Source organism: Mycteria americana, chromosome Z (genome assembly GCF_035582795.1).
Source record: "Mycteria americana isolate JAX WOST 10 ecotype Jacksonville Zoo and Gardens chromosome Z, USCA_MyAme_1.0, whole genome shotgun sequence".
In the NCBI taxonomy this organism is placed as follows: domain Eukaryota; kingdom Metazoa; phylum Chordata; class Aves; order Ciconiiformes; family Ciconiidae; genus Mycteria; species Mycteria americana.
In genome coordinates, this window is record NC_134396.1 from 21,213,072 (window position 1) to 21,238,740 (window position 25,669).

Below are 25,669 nucleotides of genomic sequence, written 5' to 3' on the forward strand. Positions count from 1 at the left end.
ACACAGTTAGCAACTTCCTCTCCCACCTTGAAAAGGCAGCAAGCCTGCACTGTTGCTTTAGCAAAGAATATCCACATTAATTAAAAGGCATGGATGAAACTTAAATACAAGTGCCCAAAATCAGGTTCCAAAGTTTTCCTTTAACACATCTCTAGCACCATCCTGGATTTCCAAAGCTAATAAGCATCTGGGAACTTCAGACTAGGTCTGTTTTTCAGTTCTTACAGGCAATTAAATATAAATTGAAGAGAATTATGTTAAAATAATTTAAAATGCTGTCCTGGTTTCAGCTGAGATAGAGTTAATTTTCTTTATAGTGGCTGGTATGGGGCTATGTTTTGGATTTGTGCTGAAGACAGTGTTGATAATACAGAGATGTTTTAGTTGTTGCTGCACTAGTCAAGGACTTTTCAGCTTCCCATGCTCTGCCAGGTGCAGAAGAAGCTGGGAGGGGGCACAGCCAGGAGAGTTGATCCAAACTGACCAAAGGGCTATTCCATACCACATGGCGTCATGCTCAGCATATACAGCTGGGGAAGAAGAAGGAAGGGGGGGACATTTGGAGTGATGGCGTTTGTCTTCCCAGGTAACCATTACACGTGATGGAGCCCTGCTTTCCTGGAGATGGCTGAACACCTGCCTGCCCATGGGAAGGAGTGAATGAATTCCTTGCTTTGCTTCGCTTGCGTGCACGGCTTTTGCTTTCCCTATTAAACTGTTTTTATCTCAACCCTCGAGTTTTCTTACTTTTGCTCTTCTGATTCTCTCCCCCATCCCACCAGGGGGGAGTGAGCGAGCGGCTGCATGGTGCTTAGTCGCCGGCTGGGGCTAAACCACGACAAATGCTTAGCTAAGCACATAGTTTCATAAAAAAGCTTTGGGGCAGAGAGAAACAAGTCTCTGATATAATATCTAAATTTTAAAAATGTGCAAAGAACTGCACTCGTGTATTATATAGAAAGGGATAAACTTGGATACACAGATACTTTCACCATTCAGAACAGAAAAGCCCACTCATGACTTTGTATGCATAGTTAGTCTATGTGAACTGCTCAGATGCCTCAGTAAGTTTACTACAAAAACCCACAACCAAGTGCCTTCAAAATGTAGTGATTTCACCAGTTACAAATTTCTCATAAAAATGACAAGATTCGTATAAAAAAGTGATTTATTCTAGTGTACCAATCAGTTTATTCTACCTGAAAGTAGGTAGTGGGAGGCAGTTTGAGTAATAGAGATATATACAGTATGGCCAAAATATACCTTGCTGTTATAAGTCACGAGATAAAACAACATGACTTACATGGGAGACTTCAAGTGGACTAGCAAGGAACCACTTGACTTAATCTAAAATTTGAAGCCAAATTTAAAGAGATATTCACTGTGAATAGCTTTTGAATTACAGAGGAAGATAAACATAAAAATGTAGTCGTCCCTCTATTCCTTTTACAGATATCACAAATGGGATATCTGATATTTTACTAAGAAAGATTCTCCTCTGTACAGCTCTCTAAATCTAGCACTTCTGAATTAAATGGCATGAATTTAAACATAGATCAAACTTTCTGCTAAAAAGAGTAAGAAATACAATCCTGTGTAGGAGATGTAATACTGTACCCAATTAAATACTGCATCAAACTAAGGCCAAAAAATAATCTTTAAGCTCAAACCTTAAAATATGGAAGACATAGGTGCAATTTCTTGAAATACTTGTAAGATCTGGCCTTCATTGCTCTTTGGTTAAAAAAAAAAAAAAAAAAAGGAAAAAGAACTGAACAAAAAAAAAGTAATAAGAGTAGGATCACACGGTCCAGTACCTTAGCTCTGCTTGCTCAAATCAGGGTTCTTAGCTATGCTTGACCTCAGGTTGACCTTGTTTATACACCAAAAAACACTAATGAAACTTGACATCAAAGTAAACAGAACAAAAACATATAGCTAGAGGGTAGGTACATTTTCCTACAATACTACAACTTCTGAATTCTGAAATTATTTTAATTGTCATACTAGGCAATTTTCAATAGATCAAGATCATTCACAGTTAAGATGAATTGAAAACCAACAAAAATCCTTAAATATACAACATTTAGTTTTTCTTCCAGCTGGGCCATATATGTAAAGGATATTATTACGGGGCACACACAGCATGCACAATATAGCTGGCAAATCTGACTATTTTGATATAAAATTGTGAAAGAACTTAGTTAGCAGAAATTCTTTTCATTGTGTTATATTTAATTTAGTGAATAATCTCATAGGATGAAGTAAATCCTTAGAAAGCACTAAAATCTTAAAGTTCTTAAAGTATTACATTTCTTTCTTAATATTTTCATGTTAATTATTTCTGATCTTGCAAAAATATTTGAATCATCTATTTCTCAGCAATGGCACTTTACCATGTAGCCTGTATTCATAACTTCAGACAAAAAGTCAAAGTTAATACGTACGTAACAGAGATGGATGCTTTATAGCTTAAGTTCTGAACACAGGAACTGAAAAATTCCTTGCTTCTTTTTCAGCAGGACTACATTACCACTTTTTTCTAACACTATGCAGAAAACTTAATTCGTACTTCTTTTTTTTTCCTGTTTCTAAAATTTAAATATATGTAATTTAAAACATCTGACTCTACACAGTGTATACAGAGTCAGAAATCATCCGCTTTGTATTTCCAGCTTTGTCAATGATCCAGATTGATCTTGTACCAATTTCTGATCATTCTTAAAACACCTTCTGCTTTCATTAATGAGATCCTGAATTTCTATTTTTGTGTAAACCAATAGAAGAAAAGGGTGGAAGATACTTAATGTACCTTTGTACTGACAAAGACAAATTGTGTCACACAGAAGCAAAATGGTACCTCAAAATCTTACTTACAAGTTAAGTAGTAATTTCAAAATATTGTTTTCAATATTTTGAATGGCTGAACAGGTGAACAGTTCTGCTTTCTGAAACATGAGAATTTTATTTACTAATCTACATTTTGTAACAGTGGTAGAGGACACAGCATTTTGAGAGAGATACATATTCACGAATCTGATGTTAATGAAGGCATTTACATTTACATGACTAACTCCTTTCTCCACACTCCTACAGTTACAGAACTAGATGTTATGTCGTGGATAACAGTGCGCCCTTTAAGTATCAGGCACACAATACAGACAAGACCTGATTTGCCTACCATGCTGATCAGAGGGAAAAAACACAACCTTCATGTATACATGTGCCATTTTTGAACTTCAGCACAGAGGAAGATCTTTGCAAATTTTGGGTTTCTGTAAGAAGTAGTTATTAATATGATGGGGATGAAGGTCTGGTCTAGCCCCCTACCCAAGCACATTATTTGTAGTCTTTGCACTAAAAAAAAGCTCCATATGGATGTCAACTGAACTCTGCGGAAGTAACTGGAAAGGTGGACTTCCTTGGAAGAAGGCTTCACATTCTCAGAGGTTCTGTTAAGCAATTAAACATATAGGTATAAAACACACACAGTTTTCCCTGTGTTTGCAGATGTAATACAACACATTACTACTTAAGGTATTACATAGTTTTAAATATACATTAAAAATTTAGGGCTCATAACTCTGTCTTTGCATTGGTATGTTCCTTCAAACTTTCTGGGGTGAATAATTTTTTAAAGAAATAAAACATAAGGACATAATAAATAACAAAGTAAAACTGCCTATACAAAAAGCATAAGGACTAAGCATACTATTGCCAAAACTTATGTTTTGAGTTTTGGTGAATACTTTGTCTCAGTTTCCTTGCTCTGTCCCATCTGTCTCATCCAAAAGTAATGGAAGAAGCCACACCATTACCCTGCCATTAGTTCCTCTGGGCTACATGCAAAGGACAGGAGAGGAACATGTGGAGTGTATTGCAGTCTAGCTACTTCATTTGGCCTTTCCTCAGCGACATTAGCACTGCTTACAGGTTGGTCATCAGTCAAGAAGCAAAGAACCTTCACTACACTTCAGTTTGATTTCTATCTATTTTCTCCTCGCCTGGGATATCTACAGTGGTTATGAGAGCTCCTTATCAAGTTTTTCTCAGGGTATGCTTCAAGATACAGCACAGGTGAACAGCTCACTGTTTCTTTTTCTGCTGGGTGAACTTTCTACCATTTTACTGAACTGGACTGACTTCCTGTAATCCAGATGAGACCCGAAGCAAACTCAAAGTAAGCAGTTGAAGCTCATAGCCTGGAACAAGAGAAAAAAGAGCCTCTCCACTTTTGACATATTTGAGATGTAAATTTGACTCAGGTATATTCTTAGGTTAAGACAGAGGTATCACATATTATCAGCCTCCTCTCCTTAGGGTGCCTATTAACCCAAAAGACATGGAAGAAAAGAGTAGCCAGTCAGTTTCTTCCATTGCCAGAGATGCAGAAAGAAAAGAAAAACAGGTATTCAAAGTGCCTCTGTCTTGTGCTGTGACTACAAAGCCTCATACCCTATATCAATGGCAGCTATTCAAAATACGCCAGAACTAAACATTACAAAATGCAAATGGAGAAAAACATTTTAATTTCACTAAATATAAGGTTACACTTGTGTTCCACTAATTAGAGTTTGGTGGTTCCAAATTCAACCAGTCTCCAGCAATAAAAATGGTGTATAATTCTATACAACCATAATTATGCTACACTCATATGTAAAGAGGTTAATGAAAAGTTTTGAATGCCTCGATATATTTGTCTGCATTCCAGTTTCCTACGAAAAAAAAGCTTCAGCATTATGTTCCGTGCATCTGTGGCTCCCTTCTTAATTACTTTTGAACTTACTGGACAATTTCAAATGGATTTGACAGACAGAACAGAGGACTCAAAGATAATTACATTACTACAGTCTTTATGAAAATAGGCAGTCAAGTAGAAGAAGGAGATCTGCAAGTATTCCAACCAAGGGAAGGGTTGCAATCCAAATTCAGATCTTACTGGACACAAGTGGAACCTTGTAAATGCTTCCCCAAAAGAAAAGTTTGTACTAGAGCTCATATCTTCCTATAGACCATCCCTAGAGACATGGCAAACCTATGGGAAACAAGACAATTAGTTCTGCCTTTGGAAAAACTTTGTAGGTAATAAACACATTCAGAGCCAGACTTCAGTTGCTATCTCTTTCTAGTGTACACATAGTTAACTTTCTACTTTTCTTAATTATCAAGGCTTAGCTTAATGGAAGTTACATGTGTAGACTGACATATAACAACACAGGAATTTTAAATCTCATGACATACTGTCATCTATATTTAAACAGAGACTGCTTATTGAAGTGGTCAACCCTTTTAACAAATACCAGTTCTCAGTTCACAGCTGCCTTCCTACTCATGAGCACATAAAAACCTCCTATAGCAGTTAAAAAAAAATATTGATAGGAATTAACAATTTATTCAAATGCATCACATTTTCCAATATATATAATCTGGCAGCTACAAAAAGGATGAGCATAAGCAGATGGCTTGCCACAGATAAATTTGAGAACTTCCATTTTGATACAAAAGACATTTTTTAGGACCATGTCACTGTTTTGTTTTCTGGAAACAGAGAATACAAGTTCGAACACACTGCATTACACATTTTGGACTAGTGAGAAGGCCCTAATGGTACTGACTGTACACTGTATGTTCAAAGATCCACAATATCACGTAGAACTGGTAGATAAAGTATTGAAGTCAGTTCTTACTGGATCGTTAACTTCTAAAATTTCAACATATTTACCTCAGCGCTTATAGTTATAAACAATTGTAGAGTGGTTATCTCTTACATTTATTTCACACAATTAAAATTCTTGAGGAATAAACAAAAGCCACCTTTTTAAAAAAAGATCATATTAATAATATAAAAGCCAGACAGAGATTTTCTGTGTGACCAAAGCTGACCAAAATAATAATTGGGACACCTTAAATAAGCTGAATTTTCTGAAGGCTGGTCCTCAGTATTTTCCAGCAATCAAACACAAATGATAATGGCTTTAATTTTTTTTTTTAATAATACTTTTCCAAGTTCAATTTCTTGAAAGGCGTAATTTATTGCAAAGGTCTGTACAAAACAAATCCTCATAGAGATAACAATATAGCTGGCTATAATTATTTAGATCAAGTTTGAAAAATTAAACAGAAAGGAAATCTTAAAGTAAAAGACAAGAAAAATGAAAAACATTTGAAATGGGACCTTCCAAAAGAGGACATCAACCTTAAAATGTCAAAGCACTCTGGAGTGCTTGTTTGTAAGGGGTAAAATTAATCATCTGTAGTATGCTGCATCATTTTTCATGAGAATGACAGTAATGGCTTCTGCTATTAAAGCATTCTACCATTCAGAAGAATACTGTTGCTTGTAGCAAGCAAGAAGAAATGATAGACCAGATTTTAAATTCCAAATGCAGTCATAAAATGTTGGACATAAGAAAAAAAAAAAAGAGAATGCAACAAAAGTATCAGTTTTGTTGTTAGACACTATGAAAGTTACGTCTTTTTTTTAACCAAATATGCCTTACATCTAGACAGAACAATTAACTTAGATGATCATATGGTGTGCCTCATGCAGCCAAAGAGCGTCAGACACATTTACAGTTGAATTTTTTGAACTAATTATTTTTAAAAAATGTAGAGACCAAAATAAGCAAAGAAGAAAATAAACACTGCAAGTCAAACTCAGTTGTGGTTCACGCCACTGACCCAACCTGAACTGCCAAAAGATATTATTTCCATGAAAAGCCTGATAATTACAGGGATAATTCTAAAGTTACTTTCCTTTAAATATACCCAAGAAAAGAAATTTGCCCTAAATCAAGATGACTTTGCACAGGATAAAAATAACTGTCTTGATGATGCTTACAAGGCTGTTCTTAGACATATAGTTCTATTATGTGGCAAAACTTACTTTTCCTTATTTCAAAGAATGATTCTACTAGATTTTTTTAAATGAAGTTCTCAAAGGAAGTTTTAATGTGAGGTACTAAAAATCCCAGATATTAAATGCAAAGAAGAAAATCCACAAAATAGGTGAACTTGGAAACTTAAATTGTTTCATATAATTGGCAACTAAATAACTGAACTGAAAAACAAATCAGTCTACAGAAAATCACTTAAATTATTCTGTAAATTATTCCCTACTATAGCTATAGGGAACTGCAATCTGTTACATATAATTCAAGACAACATACATGTTTAAGTAAAATAAAAGGCTCAGTTAAGGAAATAAAAAAAAGCATTAACATACCAATTTAATTTGCAACTGTCACTTATTTGAATTTAGCAAATGAAATTGTAAGACATATCACAGATCAAACTGACAGCAATGAAAACTAGGCCATTAATAAAGTGCATCTAGAGATACTGCATTTAAAGCCGTATTTTAAAAAGTACATTTCTACACTCTGTTGCCAGTGATAAAGCAGAACGTCATCAATATTAGAAGGATTTCTCAAAGGAAACAGTAGTAAGCAGAGGAATATAATGATACAAACTTGGGTGCATAATAAACTGAACTTTTTTCATACTTAGAATCTATTAGCCAAGCAGTTTAAAGTATTAACTTGAAAAATAAACTAGCAAATACTTGCAGTAAAAACACCTTTTATAAAACCTAAAATTGTTAGGAAATATAAATGTATTACTGACACATATTTGGATATACCGCTAGAGATTATGTACTGAGCAAAATTAACACTTCAACTATGTTATCAAAATACTAAATCCTCTATCAGATAAATAATGCATTACAAGGACTGTATATAAGTTAAGTTTCATCAGATTGTGGTGCTTGACAATATTAGCATATGCATTTGGAAATAAGTCTACTTACAACTGAGTCTGCATCTGGACACTCCCTATTAAAAAAAATAAAGAAAAGACACAATTATAAAATGCAGAAATTATTTTATTCATACAGTTCTGGTACTTCCTTTAATATTTTGAATTAATTTGAAACATTGCATTTGACCCTTTTGCCTCTCAGACTCTGCTAAAATTTTCAGTATAAATAATCCACACGTAACTGAATGAAATTTAAATAAAAGCTGAAAGTTTATGCTTAAAACACCGCAGAAGAAAAACTCAAAAGAAATACTGAAAAAGCAAACTCACATCATAGTGAAAAAAAAAAAAAAATCAAGGGAAACCAGGAGTACCATGCTGTATTCTGGATGAATACACGTTAAGAATCAGGACTCTGTGGTTGATGTACACAATAAGTAGAAGTCATCAATCCTAATGAAATAGTCCACATGCAATTGCAAAACATTTTGGACAATAACCAGTTCCCAAAGAAATTAAGACTATTCTTAGAGAAATTCAGAAATTCCCTCTTTTGGAATTTCATTCTTAGTTCATGTTTGTCAAGCACTAGAAGAGGCTGAAAAAAAATAATAGAGTACCCTCCTAATAAGCACTTTAAAAAAAATCCCAAAGAACAAAAAACCAAATGTCATCAGCAAAAAGGCAGTAACTGCAAGCACATTATTCACAAGTGTTATATTTTTCCACTATAACTTCGATTTAAGCAGTGGTATTTTGAAAAAAATGGATGACACTGATTCTCTCCGATGTCTGCAAAAAGCAGAAACAATTACATTTACAGAACGTGGGAATACTTGAGTGGCATACAAGTCCTCTCTAATCTGTATCCTGACAAATAAAGCCGTAAGCACCAGTGTAACAGAACAACAGTGATTTTATATAATCAAACTGAACATCCTAAACATGCACTTACAGAAAAAAAAAGGGGGGGGGGGGGAATTTATTGCAATCTAAATCATCTTCTCTGAAAGGCTAAATGGGTGAAGTGTAAAAACTACAGTGTCTTTAAAATTAGGTACGAAAACTTGCTAACATGGAAGCATTAATATGGAATTCGTACAGTCTGTTAAGGAATTGACAGTGAGATGAAGGATCCCGTCTCCTCTGAAAGGCCTCACACAAAAGAAAACATATGCGACCAAGTTTCTAATTGACTTACATCTTATCTCCCTCTGCTGGCTAAACTGAATTCAGAGCAATAGAAAGAGCTATTTTAAAAGCTATTTTACAGCTCAAAGACACGAAATATTAGACTTCACTCAAAAGATATAACAAATACATTTTCTGACATGTGGTTTTAAAAAGTTCCTACTCAAACAAGACAGCCTGAAGTCCATAAAAGTTAAGAAATGTGAAAGATGTGAGGCAAACTACAATGAAAGTAATTCAGCCCATAATGAAGATTTTCAAAATTAGCGAGCTAATAGATCTCAAAAAGTAATGGCAGATCTAGTACCATTCAGAGGAGCACCAACAGCACCTCCCAGGATCTGTTCTCAAGATACAAAGGAAACCTCAATAGTCTGCAAATGCTGGTGAAGTGGAAAATGAGGACATCAGGTTTTAGACAGATGTGCTTTTACATCACTAGATGCATGATCTTTCTTTTAAGAGTAAAGAACTAGGTCATGCTTCTAGTATAAGGTAACATTTCAGCAAATAGGGATTCTGTAAGGGAATTTAAGGATTGTAGATAAAAACTAAAACAACCAAATCATGCAAAGTAGTGGTTAGAAAAAGAACTGAAATCCTTGACTAACCTGTATAGCAATATGTAATAAATACACTATGTATGGTATTTCCCTGTGTAAAACCATTACTAGACACAACATCCAGTTTAGGTGTCAACACCTTAAAAACTGTATTGATAAACTGAAAACCCTACAAACCATGAGAGTTTTTCTAGATGTGGAAAGCCTGCCCTACACAAATTGAACAAGCTTACAGCCTAATTTAACAAGAGATTAAGAAAGGACTTGACCTCTATGTGCTGAGAAGTTTCTGATGATACAGAGTTTCATCATATACAGCCTATAACAGGATCATCAGCTGAAGATTAAATCAGACAAATTTAGACTAGCAATAAAATTTTTTAAAGATATCATAAATAACTATGAGAATATTTTACTTAAGCACAAAAAGAATCCTCATTTATTTGTGACATTCTAGTTCATTTAGAAGTTATGGATGAATGCAAGAATCTCTGTAAAAGCCTATGGCATGTGTTACATAAGAGGTCAATATCATGCTGTCATACTTCTTTCTTTCTGACCTCAGAATCTATTCATTTTTGTATTGTGTGCAAATATAGAAACAAATAAAATAATATAAATAAAATTTCAGTCCAACTTGTTGAAAGCAAGGCAAATTCTTTTCCCATTTCAGAGTAGCTGAGCTGATTTATGTTTTGTAATGGCATCGTGCCATGAAAACCAATTTTTTTTCTAGAAAGAGACACTGATATCTTTCAACATTAAATAAAATGTCTTTGGGAAAAAGCAGCTTTTAGAAAAGTATTCAGATACTGCAACAGATAAGCATACAAAGGTAGAAAGTGTTTCACATAGTCTAGAAGCCAGTTTTCAGCCCTCAGTGCCTAAGAAAGTTTTCTTTCTGTTACAGGTCAAAGAAAAACATGATCTCTGAGTAAGGACACATTGAGTCATACACCTGGGAAGAGTTCATTTGGAGCTTCCAGGCCTTTACTGGCTCCAGAAAATTACTACTAAGAGCCCCAAATCTTTGCTGGGGCTAGATTACATTTCATCATCTGCCAAAGAATGGATGGAAGGAGATGCCTGGTTTGCAAGGAGGCTTATAACGTACATGACATGAGATTAGCTTGAGGAATAACCCACATTGTGGCAAAACAATTATTTTGTTGGACAAGAAAAGCTGACAGCTACAGAATTCAATCATACAACAGTACTCGATACTATCAAAATCACTACTTCGCAGTGAAGTAAATGCAAGACACAAAAGGCAAATGATCGAACATACTTTTTTGCTGCCATTTGATACTGCAGCAGTTTCGCATCACAAAAAGAAATGTAGTAAATAACTTTCCAGAGAGAATGGATTACTTTTTAAAAGGGCACTAAAGCTGTTTAGAACATGAATATCATCAAATATTTATAACATTTTAATTATTTTAAACTAAACCTTCATAAAAAAAAAAGATTCTTTGTAACAAAATAGTATTCTCAGATTACTGCTGACGAAAATCACACTATATACAACACTTCTCTTACTATTTACTCCAGCTTAATAAAGTACAGAAGAGAGGGTGGGGGAAAGACTAATTTACAGAAAGAACAGAAATATAGAGCAATGACTTAAAAAACCAACACCTTGGAGCCCTAAAGGCAGCATGCCAGAGAGAAGAAAAAGCATGGTTTAGAAGTGTATCACTATTAAAATTAAGCACTAAAAGAAAAATAGCTATAAGGCACTTTGTATGTGCAAATAATTAGCACCTGCAGTTCTTAGGTCATTAATTTTTCAGCATTATATTAAAAACTAAGGCTGGCAAAGCATTTTTTAAAAGTAATTTTAAAAAGTATGTATGCAGATGTTGCCTCAGAATATTTCTATATTGCTAAGTTTGTCAAATTGTAAGCTATTTTCTATTAAATCAAACACATCTATTGAGAAAACACATCTAGAAATGATGAAAAAAATACATTGGAATATAGTGACCATAACTACTAATACATAGACTGCAACCAATCCATCTAAGAACTTCTATTCAACTCTCCTCTGGAGAGTTTTAACTCCTGGGAGACAGAGCACATGCAATGAATATGGCAAAGGGTATAGCTGGGACATCAGTCATGAGTTCGAATGATGGTCTTTCAGAAATGAGTGTGCACATAATGTACTGAAAAAACATTCAAAGATTTTTCTGTCCTTCAATACTGTACACAAAAGTTTTTCTAATAAAAGAGTAACTGAAGCTTTAATTCTCCAAACACAGGTACCGAGTACTTTTTCCATGTACAGAGCTATTATTTCATTAGGAGTACAAATGAGAACCACATTATTTACAATGTTCAAATGTAGAACAAGGGAGAACTACTTACCTATACACAGGGAAGAATGAAACATGAGTAGAGTACTGCAAATACATTTGTGTTATTTCCTTAAAACCCTTAGTTACAAAAATCTTAAATAGCTGTGATGTTTTCATATTCATAGCATTCCTCTAAACTTGTTATAAACCCATTTTTTTGTTAAATATCAGCCAATGTTTATCCCCATACTTTTACTAGTTTTCATACAAGACAAAGCTTCAAGATGGAAATATACTTACACAGATTCAGCATCTTTTTCTTTTTTCATTATTCCTGATAAACCAAAAGGCTTTCTCTTCCGTGGTTTTATCCCTATGGAACAAACACTTTTCATTTAAAGATTTAGCAATGCCATATTTAGCAATGTCAAACCCTGGTGCATACCAAAGCCAACACATTTTAAATGCTGCCACAAGTGATAGAAAAATCTAACAGTGGAGGCAGGTATGGAGCCAAACTAAGGGAACGTAAGTCCTTATAAAACGGATTTGCACTGTACATCCAACCCTCCAAGTTGGGTATGCAGACTGTCACTTTTTTTACTAGAAAATGGGTGTACTGCCAGTTTTGAGGAAAGGGACTCTGCTCACAGAAACTCAAGAGGAGCTATTGCTCTGGCCGATCCTCAATAGCCAATGCACTTGGATCAGAAACTGAACCCTGCCTCTCCCAGCTACTGCAGTTCAACACCCTGTTGTTATTTCCCTGCATGGTCCCGATAGCTGCAAGCCCCTGTCTCTCCTAAGAAGCAGCATCTTGGTCCTATGAAAAAAGAAAACATCTCTTGGCTTTTCAGCTGATACTGAGTTCATGATTTCCCAGTGCTGTAGCCAGCTCTAAGGCCGGCTCTCACTGAGTCTGCAACCATGCCTCTCCTCTGTTGCTTTTTCCCTGTTTTTAGCACTGGATACATATAGGTATAGTACAGAAAAAAGTCTGCTTTCATACTCATTTAATGTACTGAAATTAAAATAAATTTAAATATTCCATCAGACTTGCTGTCACGTCTGCTCCTCTCCCCAGTTTTTGCTGAAGCAGACTGCCAAACAAAATGACTAACTGCAAGCATCTGATCCAAATAGTCTGCAATTTTGGTTTGATGTGTGATACTACTGACAGCATGCTTCTGAGCAAAATGGTGGAAATAATTTGGTTTCCAAAATTTAACAACTCACAATTCAAGCACATCATTAAAAAAATGCATTATATTCCCCTTTACAGAAATGCATTACACAGCACATAAGGAATCTCTCCACTCTTAGAAATTTTCAGGGTTAAATAACTCAAAACTTCTCAAATCAGGCAGCTGTAAACTCAGACATATCTTACATTTTAATAGAGACAGAATTTGCTCCAAAATTATTTTTAAATGCTAGTCTGGGCTTTACTTTCTTTCTGTGCCTTATGCAGCCCAAACCAATGACAAATGGAGTATGAGAGTAGTTTCTGAACATGGATCCTCTCTGCTCCAGTTAAAAAAGACTTTAAGTCTCAGCTGCAATCTTGGCAACTTAAAAGTTGTTGGCTGCTATAGCTATAGTGCTAACTCCTCTGTCCCAAAAGTAAATACATAGCTTATACAAATAAAGCAGTTCTTAACCACTTAAAACAATCCTCTAAGCAAAATAAGCTACCCCAACAAAGAAAGGCTTTGCGACTATAATACTGCATTAGACTTGGTATAACTAACATGGTAACAATGGAAAGAGCCTGGGCCATGTTTTGACACTTGTAAATTAAGTTACAACACAGTCATAAATGAACCAAATCCAAACCTCTGCAAAGACAGGATCTTAGCCAAAATATATTTGTAAGAAACATTAAAATTCTCTGACTTCTGTGCATTAGGCTTATAAAGTACATCGGTCTTATTTTTGTTGAAGTTTGTTTCTCAAAAGGAAAACTGCTTTTTAGCCTACTGGAGTACTTTAAAGTTATACAGATTCAGACACTGAATAGCCTTCACTCCACAGTTTCAGGTCCTTATCCACAGGATTCTTACGTAAATAACTATGCTACAACAACTCACCTTCAACTGCACTGGATGTGTTACATTCTTCAAACTCAATAGGGCCTTAAAGAAATGATAATGAAGATAAACATTAGGTCAAATTTAATCTAACATATTTTAATGACTTAATATTTCTTGAAAATACTAGATAATCTAATTATAAATTCAGGTGGTAACTGAAAAGCACAATTACCCTGCCAATGGTCAAACAGATTGCAAAATCATACATGCACAGCAAATAATTAAATATTTTCACTCTTTCATACTGAAAAATTAAAATACTAGTGCACACTGTCTAAATACAATTCAATTGCCTATATTATTACAACCACACGAAACATCCCTAATTAGTGTCCTCATTCCAAATTGCATTATAATACAGTATCAGGGTAAAGTTTTCAATTTATCTTCTTTTAATGAACAAGAGCTATATAAAGAAAAATCAAAAAGGAAAAAAGCACAGCTATAGCCCTAATTTTGAGATTCATACTTTTGCTAACTCTGTATTATTAGTTCTTCTGTTTCCTCTTCATAGCCAATTACCTAGACAGTTAAAAGTGGCATGCAGAATCTTAAACATAGCAATAAAGAAGATAAAAAACTTTAAAAAAAATCATTAAGACTAAACAGGACAAAAAAGCAGAGAACACTAGTCAAGTGCTGTATCTAAATAAATTCATTATTATGGCTTGCCATTACAGTTGACACAAGGTAACGGTCAATCTTGAAAATTTAAATTAAAACCAACTGGAAGTAAAGGGATTGTGGAAACCTCAAATACAGAAACTACTTTCACTCCTGCCCCAAAACACACCTGCTAGTAAGTGCTCTGATTTATCTTTATTATGAAGTTACGATTATTTGTGAGCATCCACCATAAAACCAAGAGCTGCGCAATTTTCAGGGTGTTTTCACATAAAATAAAAGGGGTACTTGAAAGCATTTTCCAGGACCTTCACTTGTACTCTTTTCAAAATGAATATGTCATACGCTTAGTCTTAAAATAGCTGATATAAACAGATCTCAGATACAAGAAACATGGAGACTACAAGCTTCAGTTTGATTTTAAATAGTACACCATAGCAAATCACTGTGCTGCAATTTGAGATGCCACAATGAAAGTAAAAAATAATTTAGCTGTGAATTAGCATTGTAAATTACACAACTGGGATTAATTTGTATTTGTTTCATGCAGTTAAGTACCTCAAATGGTTCTATTTGTAATGTAACCCCCAGTATGTATATTTAACTCTTGCAGTGCAAAATTGTGTTCAACTCAGTATAAATGCTACATTCAACAGCATTTCTCAAAACTGCAAATGAAAAAAATTCATGCTTATGTCAAACAAATAGAAAGACAATTGAGAAACTGACAATGAAACTCAATACTCACTGATGTCAAGCAAATTGAATTATTTTAGACAGATAAAATCTACCAGATATTTTCTTTGAAATTTTACACTTCTAATGAATTTTTTTTAAAAAAGGTGTGCTCAAACTAATGACTTGTATTTATTGTAATTAAGACTGAGTCTGCAAAACTTTCCCTGCCAGTAAAAAAAGATCTGAGTGCTTGTAAAACTAGCAGCAGGACGAGAATCTGGGACTAGAACCCATCAATATCCCATTTATCATAATGTAATTGTTTGGCCTCCAAATGAAGCTCTTGAGAGCAGAATATCAAAAGACCAATCTCAAATGGCAGTCTTAACTGCCCTTTAAATTTCAATTATTAAGTAATTTCAAACGCAAGTCTAATTATTCAATATAACAAGATGAAATACAAATTCCTAACAGCTGTCCCATTCTACTAAATATTGTAAATACATGGGCATTTTAAGCTGGTCTTCCAATCCCTTCTCCTTTGCTCTCCACTAAATTCACAGTAAACTAAAATCAGCATGCTCCACAATTCAGCAAATATGGGTATCTCACAAAACAAAAACCAGCAAAAAAATCCAGAAAAATGGCTTTAGAGAACTATAGATGTCTACATCCCCACACTGATTTAATCAAAATTTTATTTTAGGAATTTAAACTCTATTGTTCAAAATATATTGAGCAAGAAATTCAGAAAAATACCATAAAACATAGAAGCTGAAGATTAAATCCGTTACTTCTTCAGCACTACACTTCAGACAATGCATTTTTCATCACTTTGCTAAGAATTCAGCTACTTCTGTTTCTTGCTTCTATACATATTCCCATCTGGCCATGAAAAAAACCCAAAAGCCAAACCAACCACAAACACTCATGCCCAAAACAAAAACAGAAGGAAAAAACTGTAAACAACAGAGACTTAAACTTATTTTTAGAGAAAAACAATACTCAAGATTTTTCAGAATACCATCTTTTTCTTTACCCTTTCCAGCTATTAAGACCGACCCCCAGACTTTTAAGACTTTTATACTAATGATAAAATAAATATTCAAGGCTCAAGTAAAACTCATCCTTATTTCAGATCAGTATCTTTAACTTTCACTTCTAACACAAGCAGAAAGCAAAGATTTTCTTTAACAACACGTCCAAGTTCCTGTATTTTGTCCATTACACTTGCCTAACACTTGCCTTTGAAGGTGGGATTTTTTACAGCTTGATAAACTTCTTATTTGAAGAGATAAACATTCATGCTTAGTACAGAACTGCACAGATATGAAGATCAGAGTAGCATTTTCAATTAGATTTAACAAAAGCTGGTTTATCCCCCAAAAATTCACTTCACTCTTGCAACAAGGTATTCTTTTCTCATCAGGGAAACTATAAAATGCAATCTGAAAAAAATCTCAGTTACTGAAGAACTGTCTGAGACAGTAATGAGATGGATGCTGTGCAAAAAATTTCAGTAAGCAGGTCCCACTTTTCACTAAGGTCTATGAAGTTAACTTGGAAATTTTAAATACACTTTCTTCTTAATGATACCTACTAGCTTATTTTATGCTTCACCAAAATGGGCAGTTACCATAGGAGTCCCTTCTCCCTACACGTGCTCTCTTTCCTTCCCCTGCATCTATTAGCTGCTTTATTGCAGGAAAGATAAATAACAATCATGAAAACAGCATTTTCTTACAACAATTATGTGAATCAGTTACAATTCAAAAGCATCTTTTGATCCTAACTTACTTTTCCTACTTAACTGAAATTTCTATAGGGCCCTCACCCTTTGGAATCTCAGAAATTCAAGATGCCAGTGGCTGTCCCTAGTGAATCCACAAACATTAAAAAATTAAGTTCAGCATTTTCCTCTAATGCCCAAACATGTTTGCTGGTTTTGTAAAATTTGTATTTAACCCACCCCCACCAATAACACATGCTGCATTACTTGCTTGCAGCAAAGGCAAATTCATACATTTTGCCCTTTTGAGTGGAGTAGAGTGAAATTTGTAGCAGTTTCTAATTTTCTTAGAGTTTTGTTCTGTCACTTTAGATCTCTCAACAGTTCTGCTTTCTATATGCCTGCTGTAAAGAGTACCATGTTTTGCCTGGGGAGTAGTATTTTTTAAGCAAAATAACATTACAGAAATAGACATTTTCTGTGGCACTCTATGGTGAACCAATTTAGAAAACAGGATAGCTGTGCTGAGCTTTTGGTAGCCCACATAACAGCTGGAGTCTCCTGTGGGCAGATGTCTTTGTGCTCAAAGAGGTAATAATACTGTAGCCCAGCCAGAAGTGTGTACTGACACCACATTCGTCTCCTGCTAGAAGCAGCTGCAGTCCCCTAGCCAGCCAAAAGGCCTTAGGCATACATATTGCTATGGGAGCATACCATCAATAAGGAATTCGGATGCTTTCTTAAGAAGTTGCCTGCACTGTCCACTGTACTTGTGTTTATGGAAACAAAAGCATCTGCACTATCACTGCAAAAAACCCTCAAAAAGCTTTCTTCTCTGAACCACCACGACATCTACCTTTCTGACTCCTGATTCCCTAATCATTACATAGTATAGTCAAAAACTCCCAGTGGGTTGGCATTAATGGAGATTGCCAGACAGGTGTAAATATAGATGAAAGTCAAAGCATGCAAACTCATGTGCTGGTATCACAATAACTTTCGTAACAGATACATGAAGATTTTAAGGTGGATGTACTACCTCTTCTCTATGAGGCAGAAAAGTTTTCTTAACAGACCTGTGCCCAATGATTGACGTATAGACAAAGGCTTAATGCCAACAAGGATTTCAGCTCAAAATCTGGAAGATTATAATGGCCAAAATTTCTGAAGCAAGTACACAGATTCACTGTCCATTGCAACATCCAAAGAAAGAAAAGCAGTTTTTTCACATTTAAGAAGTATTGCTGATGTTGGGGACTGAAGTAATTCCCTGAAGCAGTCTCTAGAGTTCCTGCCACATGCTAGCCCAAAGCACCAAAAAGGACCATCTAGATGTTGCCATACTGCAATGAACGATAATAATGACGATAATAATGACGATAATAATGATATTCTGCAGTACTACAGTCAAAGGATTGAGATTTCCTTTGTTCTTTTTCTCATAACAAGGCAAGACAACAATGTGAATTGAGAAGGAAGCCTATTCTCAAGCATTCATATTCACAAAATAAAAGCAAATAATAGGACTAAAGCAGCACTGTAAAAATAAAAAACACATTTTAAGACACTTATCGGAGTAAGTAAAATGTTATAGCTGAGATCTAGTCCAACCCTTGCAAAAGTCTCTGAATTGATGTTCTCTTGGGTTAAGCATGGATAGTTTCAGGCTCAAGATAACTTTTTTACGGTGTGGTCTGCCTGTTTTTACATTGATCCATAGAATGGTAACTATGGCTTAAGCATCTCAAATACCTGTACATAGACTTGAAAATGTTTGTTACTGTACACACACAGAACAGAAAAAAAATAATACAGTGCATAAATGAAGGTTAGCCTTTATAACAGAAAGAGGTATGAGTATCTAGTGGGATTTCAGTCACTTAAGGATACATACCTAGCTATCAGGATGCTAATGAGAATTTAGTATTCTACAAAGGGAGCAGGCGTCAAAAATCAGTAAGGTCCTCTAATTGTATGTAAACATTCCCACCAAGCGTCATCCTAAAGCATTTTCCAAGGCAAGCTGCTGCAGCTCACAGCATTCTACCAGCTGGGACAGATATGGGCACGAAGAAAAGGCAAACGGATGATGGTTTTACAGACACATGGAAGCAGACAGCTGCTATTTGACAAGAGACTGAAGCAAATACATCCGGAGTAGGTCAGTTCTTAGGCTCTCGAAAATGAGGAAGCTTTGGTTTGCTAGAACAGAAAAGGCAAAAGGTAATTCAAATAAATAGAAATTTTGTATTTTAACCAATGTAATAATTTACAATAAGTGACACTGGCATAAATTAAGCACCAGTGAGTCTGCAGCTCAGGATGCATCTCCTAGACTGTTCAGAAAATACACGTACTGTTTTTCTTGTTACAAGAGGCATGTGAATATGTGGGCTTTCATGACACTAAGAGGCAAAGTGGATGGCTAGCAATAAGAAGATACTGATCTTACGCAAAGACAAATGAAGAAAATGTAATTGCACTGTAAATTATATGACAGTATCTACTACATATTTAGCCCACGTCTATGGGAACAGTATTTTCAGAGTATACACAAGGCCACTACAGAAAAGAGTTTATAAATAACATCCTTACACTTACTACTTAATTTATCTACAAAGTGACACTAATTATCTTGAAGACAGTCAAGTTTGTTGTCAACTACCTTGAAAAGAGTTACAAAACCTATCTCCACAAAACCCTAGAGACAGGTTTTCTAACCTATCTGTATACTCCTTACACAAAACCTCCCTGAGAGAGACAATGGGAGAATGTTTTGCTAAGGTCAAAGCAATAAAATAATTTGGACTTTCCTCAATAGAGGGGGGGGGGGGGGGAGGGGGAAGTTTTACCATTTGGATTCTTAAACAAACAAGGCAAATACAAAAGCCAACTACTATTACTAGGAAGGAAAACATAATATTATGTCATACCCTGAAAAAGAGCCCCAGTAAGTATACCAATGAACTGGAAAATCCTGCGGAGCTAAAAAGATAAACAAATCAAGAAGTCAACAAATCAACTAAAAACTGCTTTACAGTTGCATCTGCTTTTGGAAACTCTTCTTTCTAGTTTAAGGGGCGTATGCATGACAGAAAGACATGTTATCCCACCCATGCATATATTTTTATTAACTACATTTCATTTTCAATAACTGGAAACACTCAGACACTCAAAAAAAAAAGTCTGCCCTTCCTCCCATCCTGAGGAATCGGTTTACACACACACATGCACACATATAAACATTAACATATCTGTTTCAAGCAAAAACCTCTAAAAAAACTCCACAGATCTGTACTTGTAGTTACAAATACAATAACAAACCATATTCTTGTTTTTGATAAAAACAAAAGTTTGTCTCTTTGAGTGTAAATCATGCATGAAAGGAGGACAATTTTTTTTAAACTGCATATGCTTCACATGCTGCCTCAAATGGCAAAGCTTTGCGTGCCTGGCTCAGCGCCAGTTGACAGCTCAGCTGGATATCAATGCACATTCTGACCCCCCTTGCAGCGTGTCACTTCTGAATTGTTTCCGCAGTAGAAAGTTTATTCAACCTCTCTCTCAAATTCAGTGGACCGACCATCATTCTGCTATTTAATCAGAGCAGAACAGGTTATTTTTCTGACAGCACTAAAGCCAGACAGCAATTCCTAATGAACAGCTTGATACAAGTGGAATTTCGACTGTTTTAGCCTCAATTAATTCTGCTGTCAAAACAAATGACTGGTTTTAGTGTTTAGATGTTAAGCTGCATCACAAAGGTCAATTTTGTATGTACACAAACATATAAGCAATCTTTTTCTTGCTATCATCTGATCCTGTGACATGTTTATAAAAAAATTTTCAAGCTTTCAAATTTAGAAGCCAGGAAGACAAAATATACTTTCTCAACATTACTGTTTCTAACATTAACTTCTCATTTTTATTGCCTGTCCAAAAAAGAGAAGTGATTTTATAAAAAGATAAGGAGAATTTTATTTTTCCCTGGAAAAGGACTACTTATTCAAGATTAAAAAAAGAAGAAACAAAACCAAATTCAAGCCTAGCTTATTTGTAGGAATGCACTAAAGATGAATGGCTGTTACCATCTTTGAGGTAAATAACATATTTGTGATATATTTATCATGCTAGTACCAGACTGCCGCAAGCAAATGTTAGTTTGTGGATTCGGTCAGCTCTACTTTGCCAAAAAGAGGATAAGGGACAGAAAATACAACTGGCCTGTTAACAAGCCAATCTGAGGGAAAATTCTGAAATAATACTGGTAAAACTGTATCCTTTAATCTAATTCTACAAAATATACAGTTCTATCACAATAATCACTGAATTTCTGACAACTCTTTGTTACATCCTCAGGATTATATATCAGCCTAGCTGATACATAGCCTCTAGAGATGCTTAAGACTTGACTGAATCCTCCCTTTTAAAAAAAAATCATGTTGAAAAAAGAAAACTATAGAACGGTTACAGTATTCCTTTCGAAAAAGGAAAGATAGAGGTAGTAGTGGCAGCATAAATAACTACAATTATCAGTATCAACATATGTAGCACTTCCAAGGCAAGTCTTTTTTTAGATGAAGAAATTAACATACGAGGAGAACATCTACTAAACAAGCAATCAATTCTAACCCTGATTCTGTTACTAGCCTTCCAGCCCTGCACTCAGCTCACCAGATCAAAGGAAACATTATTCATCTTAGGCTCTTCTGGTACTTTGGGTACAAGCTCTGTAAATACAGCAAGCACACTACTCTCAAGGGGCAATACTTCCATGTGGCTTACAGAGCAAAAACAAAGAAGAAAATGATCATAATCTGAGTACCTTTAAAATAATTATTATCAGTTAAGTGTTTATCAGCAGCAAGGAGAGAGAAGATTTTTTTTCTGTAAACTAAAAAGGTGACAAACATCTTCAGTTACAAAGAAAATATTTTTTATTGCTCAGATAACACAAGAATTTTCAACAAGAGACATTAAACACATACCCAAGGCAACGTTTCAAGTTAGAGATCCAGCTAGCCTGCAACAGCTGCATATGACAACAAACACTGGAAGTTTCAGCCACAATTTATGAAAGCATGAGGTCTGTGAGCAGCAAAATTAATGTCCGCGAAAAGACCAATCTGCAGAGCGCTGCGTTCCCCAAGTCCCGTCCTCCACAACACTCCCAGCCCCTTTCCTAATCTTCTCCTGTTTTATGCTTCAACTTCACCCCATATTTCCTTTCTGGCTGCATAAACAACAGGATGTGAGATGTGGCTGGTTTTGAACTATCCACAGGCTATGTGGCTGGCCAACATACACACATACATACAAACGCACACTCAGCTGTCCGATGACTCTCCAAATGAGTAATTTCATCATTACAACTGCCTTTCCCTTACATGGCATGACTAGTTTGGGTCCTTCTTCTCTATCCAACTCCTTATTTTTATAAAGTCTTTGAAACCTCTACTTTTCATCAAATCGTGTTGAAAGTAGCAAAGTTTTCTGAAAGCTATATGGGGGTGTTTGGGAAAAATACTAAGAAGCAGCAGAACTGCGTAAGCTTAGTCTATAAATATGTGTAACAAATGGCTCTGTCGGACTGCATGGTGCATGATCCACCTGCTGAAGGCAGACCATGCAAGTATGAAAGAAAGGCACAGACACATTCAAGTAGTTTTCTTCTTAAAGAAGAGTCAGCTAAGATTTTGGAACACTAGACATTGTAAATATGTTAAATTATCGCCCTCCTCTTTAAAGACTGCTTCAAAGAATCATGTCTTTGTAACAGTAACACAATGTCCCTGTAAACCAAGAGGGGTATGGTTTCTTACTGAAGTTCTGAACTTAAACCCATGAAATCATCAGAGGTTAAGACATTTAATGGCATCCATTTCCTAAAGAGAAAAAAGAGGAAAATAAATTTTATAGTATCCAGAATTTTTCAGACAGAAAAATCTTTTTTCAGTTAGACAAAATCCTCTCCATGGGAACTTTTTCCTGCTTTGTAGTGCTTTGGAAGTGTTTTCCTATTTACTTGTACAGAAGATTCATTTTGTGGGAAAAGAAAAGTATACATGCTTAACTACCTCTCCACCCCAACTGTAAAATGGGAAATACTCATTAGCATATGACAGTTTCCACACATGCGCCATCAATAAGCAAAGAAAGTCAATGTGAAATTCTTTCTGGTATGCTTTTTCTGCAGCTTATGGTGAGTACAAGACACTTCTTTGTGGGGGGAGAAAGTTGAAACCACAGGAATAACATTGGGAGACATGTCACTAAGGATTACCACAAAATCTCCCTTCCCCACATTTATGCCCAAAGAGCTGCTTGGAGCCCAAGACAGTATAGGTTTGACCTTGAAATATGTCTCAGCATTTAAAGACACAAAATATGCATACTATCATCCAATATTATCCATAATAGTATCCAAGTCCGTGGTTGCAAAGAGGACAAATGCATGTGATGACCCTGATTTTCCACTCCTGTCTGTTCTTCCTGAACAAGGCTATGAAAAATTATACAGAACTACACAATTCTCTGAAGGACTGTATCAGCTATAACAGTAAAAGAGAGAGGGACTCTGTGAAAGTAAACTCCCAAGGCTTAGGAAGAAGTTTAATGACAGTAACAGCATTTCTTATACTGTTTTTCTAGATATCCCTTTTCGCCTGAAAAGAGCAACCAATAGAGAAAGCTCTTCAAAACAAATTAATTTCAACATTAAATAAAGAATTTAAATTACAAACACTATTAATAAAGATAGGAATTTGAAATTTTATTGTTATGGTTAAACCTCGGCTTAGGTCTGTGCAGCTCGCTTGATTAGCTACTGCTTAGACATTTTCCTTTTTCCCACCCTCGTAGTATTCAGGCATCAGGTCAAGGGGTACACCAGTGTACCTTACATTGCCAAAATGCAGACAAATCAATATCCATCACTTAAAATGGAATTACAGACACAGAAGGCCACCCAGGTGATCTATAACAATTAAGACAACACTAAAAAGATAATGAAGACAAAGCAGAAAAGATCCTGTACTTCCCAAGAACCACCATGGACACACAAGGTCGAATACAAATCAAGTGAGAATTTATTTTCAAATGCCAGAATAAATATTTGTGTTCAAGAAAGAGCATGACTTACAGACCTAGCTGACCAGACAGTCAATTCAAAGCAGAAGTTGTCCAATGGCAGTTTGTCCTGGTACAATGTACTATCATGTTGCAGTATTATTGTCAATGAAATTATGAGTTAATTAGAAGCGGGATCCTGTGCAACACAACTTAGTGACCACTAACACTAAATAGACTATTATACGCACAGTTTAAGATTTACTTCCATTTTATTAGAAAGACAGACTATTAGACAAGATAGGTGGTTTTGAGTTTGTTTTTAAGTCCAACTTTAGCTTCCTGTGTTTGCTTCCCTAGTTTAAAAACCACATTTTTTCCTCAAAAAGCTTGTGTTACAAGACTCAAGCCATTGCTCTTCTCTAACATTGCAATCAACTAAGAATGAACTACATGTACAGATGTTTATAAACAGGCTTCCAAATCTTTCCAGATTTCTGAAAGTTTCATTTCTGGTAAGCTTTATCTTCTGCTAGAAAAAAAAAAAAAAAAAAAGACAAACAAACCCAGAGAAAATAATACAATTCTTCCTTCTAATTTTGCTAAGTACGCTTCCCGTGAAAATTTCATGTTTGAAAAGGCCACTTAGTTAATGGCCTAGTTAATTCTGTCCACAGAACATTTCCTATCTTAAAAGAAAAATACATCTCCACTAAATAAATTAAAACCCCCAAACTTTTCCCTCAATATTAATACCATATAAGGTATGCTACTTTATGTAACTAAAGTACAGGTCTTATTTACTTTATTAGCATAAAACACATCTCAGTATGTTATTTCTATTCTCAGGTGTTTAAAAGCTCTTCAGTAATGTTTTTATTACCATAGGAGCACCTACCCTGCATACTACTGCATTTCCTGATGACTATCACCTAATTAATATCTTTTTCCTACTTAAGTTACTGAAATGTATATTGCTTTGCTCCCACAGCCCAGAAAAATTATTTGCCTCAGGCTGCAACTGTTTTTGTTTGTAGCAAGAAAATTCAAGAGGACCCAATAGTACTTCATCTTACTGAGTGTCCAAGATGATTCAAAACCCAGCTTTTGCCCTGTTGTATCTACAGATGTTGTCTAAGGTATTTTCCTCAATGCTACTAGTCTTCCACTTGCATTAAGAGACTTTTTGAACAAAACCTGTACAGTTATAACTCTCCAGACCATTAAAAATAAATAAATCACAATCTAAAACAAGTTTGCAACTTAGGTATATGTAATCATTAAAAATCTATGCTGGCAGATGACACTTCCTAAAATCCACATCCGCTTTGGCAGGTTTGTTGTTTATGAAGCGACCCAATTTTTGCAGGCAAAATAAAATAGACATCTAGGACAGGAACCAAGACACATTTGTTGGTATGCCTCTTGAGCCTGGAGCTCCACATTGAAAACAGAGCTCTACAGCACGGAACCCTTAAATACTTCTTTATCTGCCTCAAGCCCAGCTTCTCATAAAAATCCTCAAATATATCCACACTTAACTTCTTCCATTAACTTCTGAAATATAGCAATGGTCTGCCCTCCATTACAAAGAATACTTTTCTGAATCCCTTGGATACTGTCAGTGTTGATAAACAGGCTTTGAGAAACGGTGACACTTCA

The 25,669-nt window shown here is 35.3% G+C and overlaps 1 protein-coding gene across 3 annotated transcripts in view; it reads right to left on the bottom strand.

The window, feature by feature from the left end:
* Positions 1-25,669, bottom strand: part of FCHO2 (FCH and mu domain containing endocytic adaptor 2) — a 96,355-nt gene that overhangs the window by 30,646 nt on the left and 40,040 nt on the right. For all 3 annotated transcript variants that reach the window (XM_075526329.1, XM_075526328.1, XM_075526330.1), the window contains 3 exons: positions 13,906-13,950; positions 12,116-12,188; positions 7,811-7,835 (listed from right to left, as the gene is read on the bottom strand). In XM_075526329.1, the coding sequence (XP_075382444.1) occupies positions 7,811-7,835; positions 12,116-12,188; positions 13,906-13,950 (143 nt within the window). The remainder of the gene's footprint in view (positions 1-7,810; positions 7,836-12,115; positions 12,189-13,905; positions 13,951-25,669) is intronic.